Raw genomic sequence first — 23052 nt, 5'->3', positions numbered from 1 at the left:
GTCGACCGTAGTAAAGGAATGCGCAAAGTGACGTCACTCCTCAGCACGTCAGGCAGCTTCAGAGATGGGCATATATTTGGATGGGTCAGGTCTGTACGCAAGCTCTAGCGCAAGCTCTTGGGCCAGTTGGTGCATGATGAACTTGAAAAAGGGGTACCAGCGAAACACAAAGGACACGCACACAAAAAAAAGACACGGACGGACAGCGTCCATCCTTGTCTAACACCTTTTCCTTGTGTGCGCGTCCTTTGTGTTTCGCTGGTACCCCTTCTTAAAGTTCATGGAAGAATGGTGTCGAGTGTAGTCTGAGGTTTGCGGCCACACGAGGGGAAGAATGGCAAAAAGTTTATGGGTTGCTTGTGGTGCAGTGTTCACTTCACTTTATTTCCTTAAAGACCCCACAAGGGGGTGTTACATAAGGGGTGGGTTGTACAAAGATGTTACTAATGCCGCAGGTTGTTAACAAGACAGGTACATGGATACACTTTGAACAAAACGTGATGGACAGGTGATTGAAACAATGTCGTGGGGAAGGCCATTCCATTCTGAAGCTGCGCGGCAAAAAAATGATGCAGAAAAGTTGGGGTGCCAGAACAGGGTTGGGTGACTTGAAGTGGATGGCCTGTGCGGGGGGAAGTGCGCGTGGCGGGAGCGATGTAAGGTGGTTGGCTGAAAGAACTGTGATAAAACTTGTGGTAAAGTGATAGTGTGGCGATCCTGCGGCAAGACGAAAGAGTGGGCAGACCAGATTCGTTTTTAAGGGATGACATGCTGATATCATATGAATAAGAAGAATGAATGAAGCGAGCAGCATGATTTTGCACTGCTTCGATAGCGTTGATCAATTAAACTTTGTGAGGGCTCCAGAGTTGTAAGCGTACGTGATGAATGGCAAAATAACGTCCTAATCAGTGTGGTCAGGGGCAACGTATTTTGAGAGGATGTCGTCAAGGGTACAGTTAAATCTTTCCATCAGACCATTAGTTTGAGGATGGTAAGCGATGGTAGCCTGAGGGTTTTGGTCAAGAACAACAACAAAAAAGGCGCCTTTCGATTCTTCTCGTCTGCACTCGTGGGCACGCAACAAATTGCGAGTGACAATGATAGTGGCCACGTTTACACTGATACGTTAGCAGTGTACCCTATTCATACGCCGACGATGAACGATATGACATTCAGCTAGGCGAGCATTTACGACTTCAGAGAGGAGGAGGAGGAGGAGGAGGAGGAAGAACATTTACTCAAAAAAAAAAAAAAAAGGAAAAGCAGGTGTCTTTCTGCTTGTGCAGGAGGCGCCCTTAGTCCAGGGCTCCTGCGGCTCTTGCTGTCTCCCGGGCCCGCCGCACCAGTTGCTGCTGGTTACGAGGGTCCGAACTAGTCAGCACGGCCTCCCACTGCTCGGGTGTGGGGTTGGGTATTTGGGGGGCTGCCTTGACCTGGGTGCTTGCCCATGTTGTATGATATAGGGAGGCGTAGTCGTTGCAAAGGGGACATTTGTATGAGTATAGTGTAGGGTGTATTGCGTGTAGTCTGCTTAAATGGGGGTATGTATTGGTTTGTAAATGTCGCCGTGTTACAGCGTCTTCACGTAAGAGGGTCTTGTGTGGAGGTGGGTATTGTCTGTTCCATCTGTGGTGCTGCAGTGTGGCGTTGTATTGTAAAGGTATGGGCTCCATAGATGCAGCCGTATCCCTCTCTTGTGGCGCCTGGGAGGCATGAGCTCGGACCACAGCGTGTGCACGCTGATTTTCACGGAGGGACTCGTGTCCTGGAGTCCATACTAATTCAACGTCCGGGAATTGGGAGGCTTGTTTGAGGAGTCGGTGAACGATCGAAGATATTCTGCCTTTCGCATAGCTACGGCAAGCTGCCTGGGAGTCAGTAATAAGTAATAATTGTTACGTACTCGTTGGTCAGACTAGAGGTGATGGCCAAGGCGATGGCTGTCTCCTCCGCTACGACGGCGCTGGCAGTACAGACCGTCATCGCGACCACCTCTTGAAGGTTATGGTCGACAACGCTGGCCGTCATGGCTTCTTTTTGGGAGTACTGCGCGGCATCTGTGTATAGTGTGGAGTGTGGAGACTGCCATATTTTGTCTCTAAAGTCCTTGCGCGAGCTTGGTGATGACCAGCATGATGTTCTGGGAACATCATGATGTTCAGAGGGGAACACACATCCTTTATCGCCCAAAAGTTTGCGAGGTGTGCAGTGACGGAGAATGAAGTTTTTCGGGAGGAAGGATGCTATATCACGAGCTGTGGCAGCAGGCAGGGCGGCTGTTTCCGCGAATCACTTCAAATGGTCGATGGCAACGACTATCTCCGGAAACTGTGCTTAGGAGGGGTCCATACAGGTCAATGCCAATGTGATAGAAAGGCCTGACAGGGCACAGGATTGACTGGAGTGGAATAGAGACATCCTGAGCCTTGCGGTGTTGGCACTGAGGGCACGATCGAATGTACTACCCAAAGGTGTACATGCCATGCCAATAAAACCTGGAGCGAAGCCGGGTGTATGTCTTGAATACACCTGCATGTGCACAATGTAGGTCAGCGTGGAAGGCAGAACATATTTCACCACTAAGATAGTGAGGTGGGACCAGCAACCACTTACGAATGTCAGAGAGGTAGTTCTGACGATAGAGGTGGCCATCCCGCATTTTGAAGTGAGAAGCCTGATGGTGCAGTGAGCTAACAAGCCTGAGGGTTCCTTCAACGTGGATAGCCAACAAAGCACTTGGTGGTCTGTAATTATGTCGAAGGGGCAGCCATAGAGGTATGGTCGAAATTTACTAAGTGCCCAGATTATGACCAAACATTCGTTCTCCGTAATGAAATTATTTGTCTCTGCTCTGGTGAGGGTGTGGCATGCTTAGGCAATAACGTACTCATCCAATTCAGATTTGCGCTGTGCGAGCACAGTGCTGAGTCCAACATTGCTGGTGTTGGTCAGAGCTGTAAGGTTGAAGTGATGCAGTATCGGCGGCAAAGTTAGTAGACGACGCAACTCTTGGATGGCAACGTCACAAGTGGGTGGCCAGGTGTAGTTGTAGAAGTGACTCCATAGAAGCTGATTCAAGGGCGGTGATGGATGCAACATCCTGAATGAAGCACTTCCCCAACACTTCCTCTAGCCTACAGAGATGGGTGAGAAAATAGGGTGAAAAAATAATCACATCATCTAAGCAGCAGAGGCATGTTTTCCGCTTGAGACCACACAAAAGGTTGTCCATCATACACTCAAATGTTGCAAGGACGTTGCTAAAACCTGAACGGCATGGTACGATATTCGTATAGGCCATGTGGTGTTATAAAGGCCGTTTTAGGTTGGTCGTCAGGTGCCATGGGGACTTGTCAATAGCCGCTGCGTACCGTATTGACTCGCATAATGTTCGCACTTGCGTAATCATTGTACCCCTAAATTTTGTCATCAAAATTCTTTTTTGTTGTTGTTGTTTCCCGTGTAATGATCGCTCCCCAAACTTGTCGTAGCAATATGTTGTGTGCCAAGTCTAACTAATCATGATCGCGCTTACCATCTGTTGAATGCCACGCGAACGACTCTTGAAGACATACCAAGCAGTCTGCATGCACCAAACATTCTTTAGCAGATGCTCCATTTCATTCCTTTAATCACTTTCCGCACTTCCAAGAAAAAACAAAAAAACTACAACCAAACTTACCTCGGCTTTATTATTTGTAGGCTTCATAATGGTTTTGGTCAAGAACAACAACAAAAAAGGCGCCTTTCGATTCTTCTCGTCTGCACTCGTGGGCACGCAACAAATTGCGAGTGACAATGATAGTGGCCACGTTTACACTGATACGTTAGCAGTGTACCCTATTCATACGCCGACGCATGTAACACAGCTAAGATATTTGCCTACCCTTAGTGGAAACGTGCCGTATGACAAATACCGCAGTTTCTGCAGCATGCCCGCCATGTGTTTCTATGTCACTGGCAGCTAAGTGCACCCACCTCTGTTTCTGTCCCCTCAAAGTGGACATGGCTGCGTTATTGCCGCAAACTTTTCAATATCTGCGATATTATTCATTACTGATACAGAAGAAACTGTTTCAATGCGCGTCATGAACTCACAAGAAGAAAAATCGCGTTCAATGCGTTTGGCTTGCTCCACTGGCCGTCATTTTTGTTTTGGTGTCCCGCATTGTTCAGCGGCAGCCGCCTGCTTGTTGACCTGTTGTCATCCCACAGCAAATGTGGGATGAAAAAAAAAAGTTTGTTTTTCTTTTCGCAGGAAATTTAACCTGCATAATGATCGCACCCCTGAATTTACGTAAATTTTTTTGACAAGAAAGTGCTATCATTATGCGAGTAAATACGGTAAGTCGATAGAAGAGAAGAACTCTGCACCTTGTAGGCAGTCAAAGGCGTTCTCAATTCTCTTTAGAGGGTAAACATCTTTACGAGTTATTTTTTTTAGACGACGGTATTTTACTCAGAATCGAATCGAGCCGTCTTTTTCAACTGGAGGTGCCCAGAGCCTATCCGAAGGCTGTGAGCATGTCAGCTACTTCGTCGATAACACAGCGCTCAGTCGTGGATACACTATATGGTCTTTGTCGCAGTGGCACACTGGCGCCTGTGTCAATGCGATGACAAACAGTTGCATGTCGCCCAAGGAAGCATGCTGGCAGTGGCAAGAACGGACCTTGTCTAGAAAGGGTAGAAGCTGGGCGCATTGGGAAATAGTCAACGTGTTGGTGACAAAGCTATCTAGGACATTGGGCGAAGTTGGTTCTTGCACGGGGTTACAGGTCACTCCAGCTACGCTCATGAGTGGCTATGGAACTAGTTGGCATGTCAATGATGACAGTAGGGTCGACACACTGGACGCTGCAAACGCACTCCCCATGAAGCCAAGTGAAGGTGACATGACAACCCAGATAGCCAGATACATCCATTAGATGTGCATAATATGGTACACCTTGGACATTCAGTACGTCCATTAGACATCCAGATTTATCCAGAAAACATTGTATGGAAGTACTATGGATCATCGCAAATGCATCCAGAACATGTAAATAGTACTTTGTGTGGATGTCAGGGCTGGATATATGCAACATCTAATAATCATCATCAGCCTGGCTATGCCCACTTCAGGGCAAAGGCCTCTCCCATACTTCTCCAACTACCCCGGTCACGTGCTAATTGTGGCCATGTTGTCCCTGCCAACTTTTTAATCTCATCCGTCCACCTAAGTTTCTGCTGTCACCTGCTACGCTTCCCTTCCCTTGGAATCCTGTCCATTACCCTTAATGACCATTGGTTATCTTCCCTCTTCATTGCATCTAATAGACGTTCACAACATCCTGTAGATATATTTATTACATCTAATAGATATGCACAACATCCAATAGATATTTACTATATCTAATGGATATCCATATTAACCACACTTACGTCCCCAGGACATCCATTGTACTACATATGGCTGTAGCTGCAACATCTAATACATATCCACTGGATGTGCCTTGTACTATACTTGGCTGTTTCTTTTATTCATCATGCATGCATGCACTGGGCCTCTTCAATTTGTTGTCCCAGACTGCCCCAGACTGCTTGAGACGCTACTACAGCCAGTGATTATTGGCGTACGCAGCTTCTCAGACAGTCCTGGACTGTTTGGGACAATAAATCAAAGTGCCACTGTTACTAAGCGAAGAAAAACTCTGTTGTCACCACCAGAATTTTTATCATGAAACTTCTTATTGGTACCAACCATTTGACAAGTACGTAATTATGTACACAATATTTGCAGTGAAATACAATGGCAGACTGCAGCTGTCTCATGAAAATAAAGTGAACAGTAAAAGTACAACATAATGCCATCTCTTTGTTTCTGAAAGGCACAATGAGCACTTAATGCACGAACCAATACAAAAATACCACATATGCATAACAGCTAAGCATAAACATACTAAAGGATAAATAAAATGAGACATTAAAAGCAACGCTTGCAAAGGAACACTTCTCACAGCACAGTATTAGCTGCATTCTCTCCAGTAAAATAAAACACAAATGGCACCATTGTGGGGCACGCCACCCCACCGAGCATGGTCATGATGCCGACTTTGTATGCGCAGGCGCTGCTGCTATCGTCAATCACCTTGGCTGCCTTTCTTGGTGGAACCTGCCCTTCATCTTTTACTCGCAACTGGAATGTCATCGCCTGCCAACTTCCCCTGCCTTCGGACCAAGAAACCATCTCAGCCTCAAGCCCGCCACTTCTAACCCAAACCGTGCTTTCCACCTGGCCACAGCGAGCAACTTTCGGCGTGGGAGACTCGCTACATCTACTTAAGCAGCCTCCGTCTTGGGACCACTTGGGGCACGCCGCCGCACCGAGCATGGTGATGATGCCGACTTTGTATGCGCAGGTGCTGCTGCTATCGTCAATCACCTCGGCTGCCTTTCTTGGTGGAACCTGCCCTTCATCTTTTACTCGCAACTGGAATGTCATCGCCTGCCAACTTCCCCTGCCTTCGGACCAAGAAACCATCTCAGCCTCAAGCCCGCCACTTCTAACCCAAACCGTGCTTTCCACCTGGCCACAGCGAGCAACTTCCGGCGTGGTAGACTCGCTACTTCTACTTAAGCAGCCTCCGTCTTGGGTCCACTTGGGGCACGCCACCGCACCGAGCATGGTCATGATGCCGACTTTGTATGCGCAGGTTAGTTACCTACCTTGTGCAAGATGTGTTCGTTCTAGCGACCGAATGTTTATTGCGGTGTCGTGCCCCTCTGACACATTTGATGCCAATCGGAAAGTTTTGTGCCACTTGCTATGTTCATTTTGTGTGAATGCTCACCTCACTTTCCTTTTACTAGCCCTTTCTGGGGACATTGAGCTTAACCCCGGTCCTGTTAATGACATCCCCACTCCGGTATCCCTTGAATCCATTGCTAGCGCCCTATTCCGTTTAGAAACCTCTCAGAACACCGTTCTGTCTGAGCTCGCTCTAATTCGTGCTACACAGGCCACCATTGAAAACCAGGTCGGCTGTCTATCCACCCGCGTCGACGCCCTTGAGAAAATTGTAGACGTTGATAAATCAAATTACTCGATACCTGCATCTAGTGACAATACTGAAATAATTAAACTCACTTCCCAAATAAACGACCTCGTACAGAAATGCGATGACTCTGAAAACCGCCTTCGCCGGGACAACCTACTTTTTTTCGGTGTTGAGGATGCGCATGATGAAACTTGGGAGCAATCAGAGTCTCGCGTTATTTCACTGTGTGCAGATAAACTTCTAATTTCCATAACTAAAAATGACATAGAACGCGCACACAGGCTTGGCCGTTTCCAGGCCGGTAAACACCGACCAATTATAGTAAAACTTGCGCGGTACAAAGATAAGTGTAGTATTCTGTCTGCCGGGCCAGAGCTTAAAGGTACGGCAATTTCTATCCGGGAAGATTTTTCATCGCGCGTCCGGCTTGCAAGGAAAAAGTTGTACGCCTATGCGAAACAAAACAACGCCTCCACTTTCAAGATACGCTTCGATAAACTTCAGATGAATGATAGACAATTTTTATATGATGTGCAATCAGACTCAGTTTTACAAGTTAAATCCTAGCCATCACTTCAGGCTTGCCCAGCACTCTCCTTTCCCTCCCAGCCGCTACTAAACCCTCTTGAAACATCACGCAATCGCATACTTTCTGTTATACTGGCTAATGTTCGCAGTTGCATGTCAAAAAAAGATACCATTGAAGCCCTTCTCGAGGATAATAACACAGACATGGCCATTTTCACTGAGTCTTGGTTAACCCCTGACATAGATAGCACTGAGCTATTACATGCAGATTCCCCCTACACTGTTTACAGACGCGATAGGAGGGAACAAAGGGGTGGTGGCATTCTTGTCTTCACGAAAAACAGCATTCCTTGTTACCAGCTCCCTAACAGTTGTACTCGCAAAATTCTTTGTGTGCACATATCCATGCCCACATGCACGTGCATTCTCATATCATGTTATCGCCCACCCGATTGTGACCCTTCCTTTATCGACGAACTTAACACTGTCATTTTAGATGCATCCTCTCAATTCCTACGTGCTAACTATATTATTTGTGGTGATTTTAACTTTCCGGATATAAACTGGGACACTCTAACAGCATCATCCCGCCAGTCAAAAGATTTCCTTGATTTAGCCTTAAACTTCAACCTTACACAAACAGTAAATTTACCTACACGTGGCTCAAACACCCTTGACCTGGTCCTCACTTCCCAACCCGAATACATTCAGTCTATAGCATGTGTCAATGGGCTGAGTGATCACAGTATTGTACTTTTCAATTTGGAAATCCCAGTTCCAGTCAAACAGCGTTCAATAAAACTAATTCGGGACTACAAAAAAGCTGACTTTTCCATAATTAACAGTGAACTGAATATTTTTTTTGAATACCTCAAAGCAACTGCCTTCAGAAGGTCTGTTGATACAAACTGGCTGTTGTACAAGCATAAGCTACTCAGCTTAATCAATAAGCACGTACCCCTTGTGTGTATTCGTGGTGTCATGGGAAAGCCTTGGTACACAAACCAACTAAAAAAACTAGCACAGAAGAAAAAGCGCCTTTTCAGAGTGGCAAAAAAATGTGGTTCCGCCCCTAAATGGAAGAAGTATTTCACCTGCCTGCGCAAGTACAACAGCCTTCTGAAGCTTTCTAAGAAAATATTTTATCACCAGGATCTTCTCAATATCATCCGTGTAAACCCGAAAAAATTTTGGAAAATACTCGCACCAAGTAGAAATCAATCGCATAACATTACCATAACTAATCCTAATGGGTCCCATGTTCCAGTTGAAAAGCGTTCTGACGTCTTCAATTCATACTTCTCTTCCATCTTCACTTGTGAATCTTCCACCAACATTCCTGTTTTACCAAGATTTTGCGGCACTGAAATGCCTCCCATTGATGTAACTGCTGAAGGAATCGCAAGCCTAATCAATAAACTTAACATATCTAGCTCCCCCGGACCTGACAACATACCGGTGAAGATACTAAAAGGCACTAACGTCCTTTCTAGCCAGATATTACAAATCATTTTTATCCAGTCTATAAGCGAGGGTACTATTCCCAAAGACTGGAAACTAAGCAAAGTAACCCCCGTTTTTAAATCTGGTAAGCGCTCCGACCCATCCAACTATCACCCGATCTCACTTACATGTATTGCCTGCAAACTTTTAGAACACATCATTTATTCCCAAATAGCTTCCCACCTCGACAGAAATTATTTTTTCTTTAGCAAACAACATGGCTTTCGTCCAGGTTTATCATGCGAAACACAACTTTTTGAATTCACCACAGATCTCCACCTAAACTTAGATTCTTCATTTCAGACTGACGTAATTTACTTAGATTTTTCAAAGGCTTTCGACCGCGTCCCTCATCACTGACTAGTGTCCAAACTTTCATGCCTTCACCTCGACCCACTAATCCTATCATGGATCATTTGCTTCCTGACAGATCGCCTCCAGTTCACCTGTGTTGGCGGTCGCTGTTCAGATACTACCAAAGTAATATCCGGTGTACCACAGGGATCTGTCCTCGGCCCACTCCTTTTTCTAATATACATTAACGACCTCCCAACAGACATATCATCCACAATACGTCTATTCGCCGATGACTGTGTTATTTACCGTCGTGTCACTACTAACACTGACCAATCCATTCTGCAAAATGACCTAAATTCTATTGACAAGTGGTGCTCAAGCTGGATGATGGAACTAAATGTCTCCAAATGCAAGTTAATGCATGTATCGCGTAAATGCTCTACATCCAAATTTCTATACTGTTTGGGCTCTGTGAATTTATCCGAGGTCGACAGTTACCTCTACCTTGGCGTTATCATCACTAACAAACTAAATTGGTCGAACCACATCCAACAAATAACAGCCGATGCTTCAAGATCCCTTAACTATATTAAAAGATCCCTATCCTTGTCTCCTCCGTCGATTCGTAAACTAGCATATGAAATTTTCATCCGTACCAAATTAGAATACGCGTCTTCAATTTGGAATCCACATCAAAAGTACTTAACTGACACTTTAGAAGCTACTCAAAATCGTGCCTCCCGCTTTATCTTATCGAATTATGACAACACTATCAGCGTTACTAACTTAAAGTTATCCATTGGTCTACCCCTTTTAGCATCAAGACGTATAATTTCGCAGCTCTGCCTATTCCATAAATTGTACTATAACTTTCCTGACCTTCGTTCCTCACTTTTATTTCCACCCATTCGCTCATCACATCGTCTATTCAATTCTTTATGTATCCAACGCCTTCATGGTTCTACAAACGCTTTTAACAAATCCTTCCTTCCCTCTGCAATAGAACAATGGAACTCGCTCCCGGAATCCATTGTTGTGGAGCGAAACTCTTCGAAATTTCGAGAGTTACTAACCACCCATATTTGCAGCTAATTATGCAAAAACCTGTTCTTTTTAGTGTCTTTTCAGTTGTTGCCTTTTTTTTGCTTTGTACATGATTATTCATTCGATGTTTGTATTATTGTTTTGCCTCCCCCTTATGTAATACCCCACATGGGGCCCTTAAGGGAATGATAAATGATGAAATGACGATGACGACGACGATGATGATGATGATGATGATGAGTCTTAATTCTCATGAACAAAAACATAAGCTGTATTCACATATGAAAACATAGAAGTACTAGTCGACTAGCCTTGTATCAGCAAAAGAAAGAAAAATAGAAACAATGCAGTGAAACATAAAGGAGAGCAACAGCTGAAGGGCCAAAAGAGCGATATAGGAAAAACAATCTGAAAACCACCAATACGTTAGTACAATGATAAATTTTATAAGAGAAGCAGGCATCACCCTGCAGCAAAGTGTGCCAAATTAGCTTCTCCATAAAGGAGAAGAATTCGGAACACAGCTGCTGCATAAAAAAAAAATAGTTTTAACACATTGTTAACATATAGGTGCAGCGGTGGCGTAGAGGTAGAACATCAGCCTCGCGTGCAAGAGGACCGTGGTTCGAATCCCGGTGACACGCAATTTTCCACCAAATTAAAACAAAATCCGCATGTTGATAAAATTGCATAAACAGGCCTGGAGTGTGGCCTGATCCCAGTGACCGGAACCGGTAACGCACTCCCTCACCAGAGCAGGATTGGCTACCCTGGTGCAGCACTTCGCCACAACCTCCTATATGAACACAACAATCCAACTCCGGCCCTCAGTCCCCAGCAGCTGCGAAGCAACTTACCACGGCGGCAGTCAGACCTGCGACGCAGCAGAGGGTGCTAAGGATCCCTGATTCCGGACAGGCCGCCATTGGAGTCTGAACCTGGCATGTTTAACGCTAGAACGTTATCTAGTGAGGTGAGTCTAGCAGTGCTATTGCAGGAATTACAGGGCTATAGAATGGGAATTAGAATGGAATATAATAATTGAAGAAAAGAGCTCTACAAAGACGCGGACTAAAAGAAGAACAAGTACGATGGACAAGGCGCTTGTCCGTCAGGGGCTCAGTGAAGTTCGGAAGACGAAAGAAGCATATGCAGTGCAATAGAAGCGGGCACATCCTGCGCTACCAGGACTTAGCGGAGAGACGAGAACTAGGAGTCGGATTCCTGATTAATAAGGATATAGCTGGTACTATACAGGAATTCTATAGCATTAACGAGAGGGTGGCAGGTCTTGTTGTGAAACTTAGTAAGAGGTACAAATTGAAGATCGTACAGGACTACGCTCCTACGTCCAGTCATGATGACCAGGAAGTCGAAAGCTTCTATGAAGACGTGGAATCGGCGATGGGTAAAGTAAAAAGAAAGTACAGTATACTGATGGGTGACTTCAATGCCAGGGTAGGCAAGAAGCAGGCTGGAGAAAAGCCAGTGGGGGAATATGGCATAGGCTCTAGGAATAGCAGGCGAGAGTTATTAGTAGAGTTAGCAGAACAAAATAATGTGCGGATAATGAATACCTTCTTCCGCAAGCGGGATAGCCGAAAGTGAATGTGGAGGAGCCCAAATGGCTAGACTAGAAATTGAATAGACTTTATACTCTGCGCTAACCCTGGCATCATACAAGATGTGGACGTGCTCGGCAAGGTGTGCTGCAGGATAGTAAGAGCTCGAATTAGCCTAGACTTGAGGAGGGAACGTAAGAAACTGGTACATAAGCTGATCACTGAGGTAGCGGTAAGAGGAAAAATAGAGAAATTCTGGATCAAGCTACAAAACAGGCATTCGGCTTTAACTCAGGAAGAGGACCTTAGTGTTGAAGCAATGAACGACAATCTTATTGGCATCATTAAGGAGTGTGCAATAGAAGTCGGTGGTAACTCCGTTAGACAGGATGCCAGTAAGCAATCGCAGGAGACGAAAGATCTGATCAAGAAACGCCAACGTATGAAAGCCTCTAACCCTACAGCTAGAAGAGAACTGGCAGAACTTTCTAAGTTAATCAACAAGTGTAAGACAGCTGACACAAGGATGTATAATATGGATAGAATTGAACATGCTCTCCGGAACGGAGGAAACCTAAAAGCAGTGAAAAAGCTAGGAATAGGCAAGAATCAGATTTATGCGTTAAGAGACAAAGCCGGCAATATCATTACTAATATGGATGAGATAGTTCAAGTGGCTGAGGAGTTCCATAAAGATTTATACAGTACCAGTGGCACCCATGACGATAGAGGAAGAAAGAATAGTCTAGAGGAATTTGGAATCCCACAAGTAACGCTGGAAGAAGTGAAGAAAGCCTTGGGAGCTATGCAAAGGGGGAAGGCAGCTGGGGAGGATCAGGCAAGAGCAGATTTGTTGAAGGATGGTGGGCAGATTGGTCTAAAAAAACTCTCCACGCTGTATACACAATGCCTCATGACTTCGAGCGTATCGGAATCTTGGAAGAACGCTAACATAACCATAATCCATAAGAAAGGGGACTCCAAAGACTTGAAAAATTATAGATCGATCAGCTTACTGTCCGTTACCTACAAAGTATTTACTAAGGTAACTGTAAATAGAATTAGGAACACCTTAGACTTCTGTAAACCAAAGTAGCAGGCAGGATTCCGTTAAGGCCACTCTACAATAGACCATATTCACACTATCAATCAGGTGATAGAGAAATGTTCGTAATATAACCAATCCTTATATATAGCTTTCATTGATTACGAGAAAGCGTTTGATTCAGTCGAAACCGCAGCAGTCATTTAGGCATTACGGATTCAGGGTGTAGACGAGCCGTATGTAAAAATACTGAAAGATATCTATAGCGGCTCCACAGCCACCTTAGTCCTCCATAAAGAAAGCAACAAAATCCCAATAAAGAAAGGTGTCAGACAGGGAGATACGATTTCTCCAATTCTATTCACAGCATGTTTACAGGAGGGATTCAGAGACCTGGATTTCTGAAGAATTGGGGATAAAGGTTAATGGAGAACGCCTTTATAACTTGCGATTCGCTGATGATATTGCCTTGCTTAGTAACTCAGGGGACCAACTGCAATGCATGCTCACCGACCTGGAGAGGCAAAGCCGAAGGGTGGGTCTAAAAATTAATCTGTAGAAAACTAAAGTAATGTTTAACAGTCTCGGAAGAAAACAGCAGTTTATGATAGGTAGCGAGGCACTGGAATGGGTAAAAGAATACATCTACTTAGGACAGGTAGTGACCGCAGATCCGGATCATGAGAATGAAATAATCAGAAGAATAGGAATGGGCTAGGGTGCGTTTGGCAGGCATTCTCAGATCATGAACAGCAAGTTGCCATTATCCCTCAAGAGAAAAGTGTATAACCAGCTGTGTCTTACCAGTACTCACATATGGGGCAGAAACCTGGAGGCTTATGAAAAGGGTTCTACTTAAATTTAGGACGACGCAATGAGCTATGGAAAGAAGAATGATGGGTGTAACGTTAAGGGATAAGAAAAGAGCAGATTGGGTGAGGGAACAAATGCGAGTTAGTGACACCTTAGTTGAAATCAAGAAAAAGAAATGGGGGGGCATGGGCAGGACACGTAATGAGGAGGGAAGATAACCGATGGTCTTTAAGAGTTACGGAATGGATTCCAAGGGAAGCGAAGCGTAGCAGAGGGTGGCAGAAAGTTAGGTGGGCGGATGAGATTAAGAAGTTTGCAGGGACAACATGGCCACAATTAATACAAAGCCGGGGTAGTTGGAGAAGTATGAGAGAGGCCTTTGCCCTGCAGTGGGCATAACCAGGCTGATGATGATGATCATGATGATGATCTTACTCTTAGAAATGAAGACTGTTATAACGAGGAAGTCGTTTTCCTCGAATAAGTAAGCTTGCAGTATAAGTACAAAAATGGTGAGCTCTATAAATTATTCATGTTGGATAACTACACCATATTTCCATGCGAGTGAGACTACAGCCAATATGTGTGTAGATTCATGGATCATAAGTAATGTCAGTGTAGTTGTAGTTAGTCGTTACCTGGTGCCACAGTACACTTGGAATGCACTATACTGGCAGACAACTTGGCTACGAAGTGAAAGCTATGAGGGCAGAGCTTCCGCACATGACTGTATTCGTACGCGATGTAGTTTGGGTGTGCTCGGCACCTGTTTCAGTTTCGCAAACCTCGCACAACCTCTTTGGTAAATGTAGATACAATTAACTCGGTGTGAGTCAATGTTTATTCACATCCGATATGTCCCAAGTTCTGAACAGCCAGCCTTATGGCATCTGTTAGGACTTTGATGTGCAACCGATGCTGGCGTTGGTAGAGCCAGTGCAGCAGTCAGCTCACTTGCTCACTCCTTTGTACATGCCGAGGGTTTCAATGTGCATTTGAATTCGCTTGGCTTCTGCGCAGACGCTGCAAACACTTTGCGTGCGTGCATGTGCGCACACGCGCGTGTGTGTGTGTGTGTGTGTGTGTGTGTGTGTGTGTGTGTGTGTGTGTGTGTGTGTGTGTGTGTGTGTGTGTGTGCGTGTGCTTCAACACTCTTTTGTTGCTGAAGATGGTCCACGGCCTCTCAAAGAGTAGATTGGCGGGACAGCAAGCGACAAACACTCGCCAAAAGACATGGGCGCCATTATGCATTTAATGTGCAAAACGTGCGACGGTTCCGGGTGTGCGAAAAATTTGGAAAAGCAAACTTAAATAAAATACCAATGGCTGACTGGTGAATATCATGTATCATTTCAAATTAGGTGCGGTAAAAAACAAAAAACAAAACAAAAAGAATATTGTTTTCTATTTGCCACGTAAGAAAACGTGAACAACACTGCAGGATTACTTCCAGCAGCGGTGAAAGAAGCGCGCTTACTTTCTGTAGCCTTCGCTTCGTAGCCAAGAAAAGTTGTCTGCGAGTATAGTCAATCAAATGCACTGGTATCGGACCACACCATGCTGCTGAGAGTGCTGAGCCACTTGTAGCAGTATCAAACCATCCCTTTCCTTTTGAGCCGCCTCACTGTTTTCCGTACACTCAGCCTGACGTCAGGTAACAGGCTTCTATATTTGTCACATTTTTGAAAACATACAGCACTACTTAAAATGCATTCAGGTGCCATGAAATGCCAAAGCATTGATTCAGCTGATGCTGGAGACAAGCTGCTACATCTACATCTCTGTAGCGTTATCAGGTTGGTGTTCATACACTGGGCTCAACATAGCAGCAGTGGTTAATTGCATTGGCCCCTGCAGCAGTACTACCAGCGAAACATGTTGCAGTGAGTGCTCATCTTAAGGTTGCCACTTCAAAGGGAACATTATTTTTGGGCGCTGAAGATAGTGAGGTTTAGCTTTGTACTCATTGCTGTGACTACAAGTTAGACCGCTATCAGTTTCAAAAGAGGAAGAAAATTTGTTGGCACTTCTAAAGGCACACGGTACAATGCTATGTGGGGCTGGAGGGTGAATCATACTTGGAAGATTACTTTTGCTGGCTGGCTTGAGCATCCCAAACCTGGAAAAGAGGACAGAATCTTTACAACAATGCAAACACATCGCTTATTACTTACTCCGCATTAGATATTCATCCTTACTTGAAGCCCATGCTTGAATTTCACTATAATGACAGGTGTGAACGTGCCCAAGACACTCACCATCTCTCCTTGGATGTGTTCGCGTCGGACTTTATCTCGACCAAATCAAGCATAGGCTTCAAGTTAAGGCACATTTCTGAATGCGTGGCTAAGACATACAAGGTAGCTTAAGATGCCTAAAGTAACCGGTTTTCAGCTTCTCTAAATTCAGTGATTAGGTTAAAATCCCAAAGTATAAATCCACACCTATAGCATCTTTATCATGGAGGCAGATCTAAAACATCTGCTTAAATAGTACCACTGACAGTAAAATTTGTCCTTGCAAGCAGTAGAGCACAGCAAAGCTTTATAAAATGTGCAAAAAGATAGACTCTTCAAGAACATGTGAAAGTACATGGCTTGTGCGTACAAATGATACAAGCACGTAATACTGCACACAGGAGCTATGTAAACATACAGAGGAGCAACAAAGCATGCAAAATATCGCGTACCTCTACAGACAGCCCTTATTACAAAAGACCTCCACTGGAAGATAGAACAAAAGCAATGCATGAACGAGGACTACCTCATAACATCGAGCATCACTATCGAAAACGTGTGCCAGAACCACTGAAACTGTCGTGTCATTGTGCACAGAACTTGCGGACCGCGAGAAGCACATACAGTGCAAGAAAGACCAGGACGAGTATGAGAAGCTGAACTGAAATATGGGACAAGAACGCTGCTTCTCTGTCACCATTTGTTTCGGGTTGCATTTCAGCTGTTCAAACTAGTCTTAGCTATGCACCAATTGGCTCAGTTTAATAATATTCCGAGAAGAAACACCACCGACATGCCTTAAAGGGTATTACCGAAACCGCTGGGCGTTTGCGTTGTGCATCAGCTCTTCTGCCCATGCTAAGCACCCATTACTGGCATAAAAGAGAAGCAAGTGCAAAAACAAACCACCAACATACTTTGAAAGCCATGTGCCTGCTGACGACCGGACACCAGTGCAGACATGGCGAGAATAAGAAATGAAGTGCCACAACATCAGCACCGCACCCTAAAAGTAGTTCGTTGTGAGAACGGAAAGGTAGGCGCTATCTTCTGCAGCCCATCAGGGAGCACAGCATAGAGCAGCACTGCTCAGCCATAGAGAAAGCTCAGCACCAGCATTGGAACACAAGCTCACACATGCCTGCATACGCTTGCTTGCTGTGCCATTGCAATGCCTGCGCTTATGATGACGTATGACAGGCACGCGACTGTGAGAATAATTGACAATTGGACAATAATGCTGCGCAACATCTCTTTAAGTCATTTAACTTTTTTGACGTCTTTAAACACCATTTTCTTTAGTGAAAAATTTGTGGCATGCTTCCAGCTCCTTGCTTTCGAGCATGCTTTCGACGCACATGGCCTCTGAGATGGGGTGTCCAAGTGTCGGAGGCCGTGCAACAACTTTCACACGGGAAGTTTGCCACTGTTTAAAGAAGATTGGTGGTGTGCCTTATATAATTTTCATGCAGTTTTTTCTACTATGTGTATAAATCAGTGCATTCCCAAACGTATTGTACCTTGTTTTTTCAATTACTTTTCCAAAGTCAGAAACAAAAGTCAATAATTGCAAAAAGAAAAATACAAACTTTAGGACGTTACATGGACATCTGAAATTTCGTCTGCTGTACGTCTGATGAACGAACTAAACGGATACATCCAAAACTTTGATGCCATTGTACACCCCTTAGATGTATGTGCATGCAAAGGATTTTTATTTATTTATTTATTTATAAATACTGAGATCTTAAACAAGATCTTAGCAGCTTGGTGCATGAGTAAGTTTGCAAACTATATATAGCCGCCGTGGTTGCTCAGTGGCTATGGTGTTAGGCTGCTGAGCACGAGGTCGCGGGATCGAATCCTGGCCACGGCGGCCGCATGTCGATGGGGGCGAAATGCGAAAACACCCGTGTACTTAGATTTAGGTGCACGTTAAAGAACCCCAGGTGGTTAAAATTTCCGGAGTCCCCACTACGGCGTGCCTCATAATCAAAAAGTGGTTTTGGCACGTAAAACCCCATAATTTAATTTTTTAACAAACAATATAAACACAAAAATAGGGAACTGCACAGGATGTCCATATGACATACCATTTTTTGCTGGATGTTTGGATCAATCCGTTACATCTATTGGATGTTAGTGGCTATCTGGGAATTGGCTGGAAACGAGCAGTCTGCTGACATCAACTTCTAAAGGAGGGAAAAGCAGCGGGGAACACTTGCGATGGACTAAAATGTTAGATGGTGTAAAAAAATGCATTTGCATTTAGAAAGCATATTTAGCGCCAGTAAACAAGGACGGAAGGGAGACGTCTCCCTTCCGTCCTTGTTTGCTGGCGCTAAATATGCTTTCCGTTTACCAACACGCTCAACAAATGACAATGCTGACATTTGCATTTGCAACAATATTGCACGACACCATGGCAAAGGCAGAGGACTGTGGCGAAGTTGCTATATCTTCGTCAGCAAATACTTTATTTTCAGTTCACGAGCATCAAGAAGCCGGGCGTTGCAAAGCGCTTGAAATTCCACTTCAGCACAAGAACAGTTGATTACAGCTTTATTAGCGGAAAGAAAGTCCCAGCCCGAAATAAAAGTGGGCAGTGCAGCAGCAGCAGCTTCAGCATGTTGCCTGAAAGCTTCTTGTTTGCACAGCTCCTAGATTTCTTCGCTGGTCATGCCGTTCGTCACCAGGGCATGGCGTGCCTTGCACCGGTTGAACACGCAGTTGTTGCCGGCAATTCGTCATGGTCCTGCCCTATCGTCCAGGCGTATGACTGGTGTAAATTTCCTGCGCACTTTCTTCATCTGGCAATTCTGTGCACTCCTGTGGATGCTCCTAGCATGGCCACTCCAACAGGGGATGCCATCGGATCAGTGATGTCAAGCTTCATCAGTACAAAAGCTCCGTCGTTCCGGCGCCCCGACAGTGGGCAATGCAGCAGCAGCAGCTTCAGCATATTGCCTAAACGCTTCTTGTTTGCACAGGTACGTTACTTGGACAACTCGTACTGTATCCGATCCGATAATCGATTCCTGCTGCTGCTGTGTTGCCCACACAGTCGTTTGCGTAGTAGACTGACGACCGTAAAAAGCGCTTTGAGAGCTTTGCTACCGTTCAAAATGAGTCTTTTAGAATGTGGCGACGTTGAGTCAAACCCTGGCCCAACGGATAAGGAAATGTTGTCGCAACTTTTATCTGGCCAAAGTAGCCATCTATCTAGCCATGATAGATGGCCAAAGGCCATCTATCATGGCCACAAGATGATTGCCTTATTTACTGTCGTGTTAAGAATGTCCAGGATCAAGTGTTGTTGAACGAAAGCTTGCAAAGAATTTATGACTGGTGTGTTACGTGGGACATGAAAATTAATTTCGATAAATCAGCTTACATGACTGTATCTAACAAGAAAACCCCGTTGCTTTTTTCTTACAGAATAAATAATAGCCCACTTCAACATGTTAGTAAGCTTAAGTATCTCGGGGTTACAATCACGCACAATTTGAATTGGAACGCACACATCGAAAAGATATGTGGTTCTGCTCAACGCAAACTCGGTCTGTTAAGACGAAAGTTGAAAGATGCTACACCCGAGGTAAAGCTCAAGGTGTACAAAACAGTAGTACGGCCTACACTGGAATACGCATGTATAGTCTGGGATCCGCACCAAGTAGGCTTGATAAATAAACTGGAACGAATTCAAAGACTAGCCGCAAGGTTTATCTTTAATGCTTATCAAAGGACGCAGTCTGTAACTGCGTTATTATCTCGTGCCGGTTTGCCCGAACTGGCCACGCGCAGAAAAATAGCCAGGTTGAAATTCTTGTACCAAATGTATAATAATAAATTCAATTTGGACTCCAGACTATACTTGCGTCCCCCTGGACGAGTGTCCCCACGTACAACTCACCCTCATGTTGTAATGCCCTATGTGCCGCGTGTTGATGCCTTCAAATTTTCCTTTCTTGTGAAAACTATAGTTGATTGGAACAAACTTGACGCAGATGTATTTATTGAAACGCCCACAACTGAATCATTTGAGCGTAAACTGTCATGTGTTTGCTGAATGCATTGTTTGATTATTGCGGAACTGGTGTTACGTGTTTGTGGAAAAATTTTTTCCCCCACCCCTGTAACAGCCCGCAAGGGCTAACAGTATTGGAAATAAAATAAAAATAAAAAATCTATCAATGATGTACTGGCTAAACAGAGTAAAATTGAAACAGATATAGCTGATTTAAAAGAACGCATGCTTAGCTTGGAAGCTCAACTGAGTACTTTACGTTTATTGCAAACAGACGTTATTAATGTAAAAAAAAAAGTAACTGATTTGGAAAATAATGTCTCCAGCTTGCTATGTAAAGTCGATGAATTAGAAAGCAGAGGTAGAAGAAACAATTTGATCGTGTATGGCCTAAATGAACAAGACGGGGAGATGAACGATAGTCTCTTGAATGTGACAAAAAAGATGTTTTCAAGGAAAGGCTTGGACTTACTATTGATAATGTAGAAAGATGTCACAGGCTAGGAAAGAAAAAGAAAAAAGCACGCCCCGTGATTCTAAGATTCTTGGACTATCGCGATAAAAGTTCAGTGCTAAAAGAGTGCAAAAAGCTTAAAGGGACAACGCTTTCTATAACAGAGGACTTTTCTTTGAAAGTTTGGGAGAGAAGAAAAAAATTATGGCAAAGCTCAAAAGAAGAACGTGATCAGGGCTCCAAAGTTAAACTAGTTTTTGATAAATGCAGCATTGATGGTGAAATGTTTGTGTGGGATGTAGAAAAGGACAAGCGCTGTAAGATAAAAAGAAGGAGCAAATGACGTGCTAACACTTCCAATCACCATTCACCATCTTAAACCTTAACTGCCGCAGCGTTGTCAACAAAGTAGAACAGCTTGAAGGCATCCTTTGCTCGCTTGACCCCGATATTGCCGTATTGACGGAAACGTGGTTAAATGAAGATATATGTGATAGCGAATTTGTCCCAATAAACTACAGAATAATGCGAAAAGACCGTGATAGAAGAGGAGGGGGCGTAGCTATTCTTTTTAAACATTCCTTTAAAATCTTAAGAATGCCAGACACCTCTGGAGTAGAAAGTGTTTTCTGCACATTTTGTATTAACAACGTCAAATACATTCTTGGTGCCGTATACAGGCCCCCTAACTCGCCTGTCACAAACTTGGAATGCTTAGGAGAATATATGTACACCCATATAAAACAAGCAGATAAACTAATCGTAACCGGCGATTTTAACTTGCCAAATGTCGACTGGAGCACATTCACGTCCCGCTCCACCACAAATATTGATAGTGAGATGATCGATATTGCTTTTAATTTTTACTTATTACAGGTAGTAAAGGATTTCACTAGAACCCACAAAATTCAAATGCAGTTCTCAATCTATTTTTTGTGAGTAGAAATATACAACGTGATGTCTCATGTATGGTCACAGGCAGCATTTCAGATCATCAAGCAGTGGTATTGTTGTTGCAATGTGCCCCTCGTAGTAAAAATGACAAGATTCAATATTACCCTAATTTTTCTCGTGCAGATGACGCGTCTGTAATTGATACACTAGCATTTCATCTGGACGACTTTAAAAATAACACAGCTAGCATGAATGATCTGTGGCTTCTATTTAAAGGCATTATATTCAACTGTATAGAACAGTTTGTCCCAAAAATTGCGAGGAAGGCTACGCGTAGGAATCCTTGGATTTCCCGGGAGACATTGCGCCAGCAACGCAGGCTTAAACGGCTTAAAAATTTCGCAAAATTGAAAACTAGTTCCACTTCCGAAAGGGTCATTGAGGAAGCATCAAATAAATTAAAACAAATGATCATAAATGACAAACATAATTACTTTAATGTACAGCTTCCTAGTTTCATGAAAACGTCTCCAGGGAGATTCTGGAGGACGATGAGTCATTCTTCTTCCCTGTCCGATATGTTTATAATAGACTGTGAGAGTGTACACGATGAGCAGATTGTATGTTCTGCTTTTAACAATCATTTCAGTAGTGTATTCACAGCGGATGACGGTTGTCTGCCCTCTTTTTACATGGATTTGCCTCCCATTCCCGATATTGTTATTTCTGAGAATTCTATACGTCACTTACTGTTAAAAATTGATGAAAAAAATCCCCCGGTCCAGATGGCATACCAAACACTTTCTTAAAACGTCATGCCGAGTGGTGTGCGAAACACTTGGAAATTTTATTTAGTAAATCACTTCAGGATAGCATCCTTCCGGATGACTGAAAGACTGCAATAATCAAACCCCTACACAAATCGGGAAACAAGAATTGCATAAAAAACTATCGACCAATTTCCCCGACTTCAACAACATGCAAAATTTTTGAACACATAGTCTATAAGCATGTAATCGGTTTCCTTGATGAGCATTGCGTATTGACAAATGCTCAGCATAGATTTCGGCAGGGCTTTTCCACAACCACTCAGTTAGCAGAAATAATTCACGATTTTGCCAACACAATAAATAATAGAAAACAAACCGACGCTATATTCATGGATTTCAGTAAAGCATTCGACAAAGTAGCCCACAGCAAATTACTTCACAAATTAAGTTTTATACTTAGAAATGATAAGCTATTTAAATGGATACCAGGCGTACCTAACCAACCGTTTCCAATACGTTAAAATAAACCAGACTTCCTCCAACACAATTACAAACAGACTCTTACAGAAACCCCAGACTCATGCACGCCATGTATCCAGACATGTACACTACAAACAGATGCACATCGTGTGGTGAGGTTGCCACACTAAATCATATGTTATGGGAGTGTCGGGACCTAACAAACAAGTCGGGCAGTGCCGACCCCTCCGTCTCTTCCACCGCCAGCCTTCAGTCGCGCTGGATGACCGCACTGCTCAGCTCTGACCTGACAGCACAACTCTGGGCCGTCCAGCGAGCCGAGGAAGCCGCTTCGAGACAAGGTCTCGGAACCGCG

General features: G+C 44.1%; 2 protein-coding genes and 1 long non-coding RNA gene across 13 annotated transcripts in view; 2 read left to right on the top strand and 1 right to left on the bottom strand.

The window, feature by feature from the left end:
• Positions 1–23052, top strand: part of LOC142580219 (DENN domain-containing protein 2D-like) — a 674834-nt gene that overhangs the window by 176316 nt on the left and 475466 nt on the right. For 9 of the 11 annotated variants that reach the window (XR_012827652.1, XM_075691126.1, XM_075691127.1 and 6 more), the window contains exon 8: positions 6405–6698. The exons of the other annotated variants lie outside the window; for them this stretch is intronic. Coding sequence is in view for 8 of the 9 variants with exons in the window: in XM_075691126.1 (XP_075547241.1) it covers positions 6405–6698 (294 nt within the window). In the remaining variant the exon portion in view is untranslated. The remainder of the gene's footprint in view (positions 1–6404; positions 6699–23052) is intronic. 11 annotated transcript variants of the gene reach the window in all.
• Positions 1220–17205, bottom strand: LOC142580220 (uncharacterized). Its single transcript, XR_012827653.1, has 3 exons — positions 16990–17205; positions 15914–15954; positions 1220–3137 (listed from the first exon to the last, which is right to left on the bottom strand). It is a non-coding gene; the product is annotated as an uncharacterized LOC142580220 (long non-coding RNA).
• On the top strand, positions 6744–7785 carry LOC142577688 (uncharacterized). Its single transcript, XM_075687148.1, has one exon. The coding sequence runs from the start codon at positions 6744–6746 to the stop codon at positions 7608–7610; it is 867 nt and encodes a 288-aa protein (XP_075543263.1). The 3' UTR covers positions 7611–7785.

The sequence above is a fragment of the Dermacentor variabilis genome, chromosome 4 (genome assembly GCF_050947875.1).
Source record: "Dermacentor variabilis isolate Ectoservices chromosome 4, ASM5094787v1, whole genome shotgun sequence".
NCBI classification, from domain to species: domain Eukaryota; kingdom Metazoa; phylum Arthropoda; class Arachnida; order Ixodida; family Ixodidae; genus Dermacentor; species Dermacentor variabilis.
The sequence above is the reverse complement of the archived record's forward strand: the minus strand, read 5'-3'. Positions and strand labels throughout refer to the sequence as shown.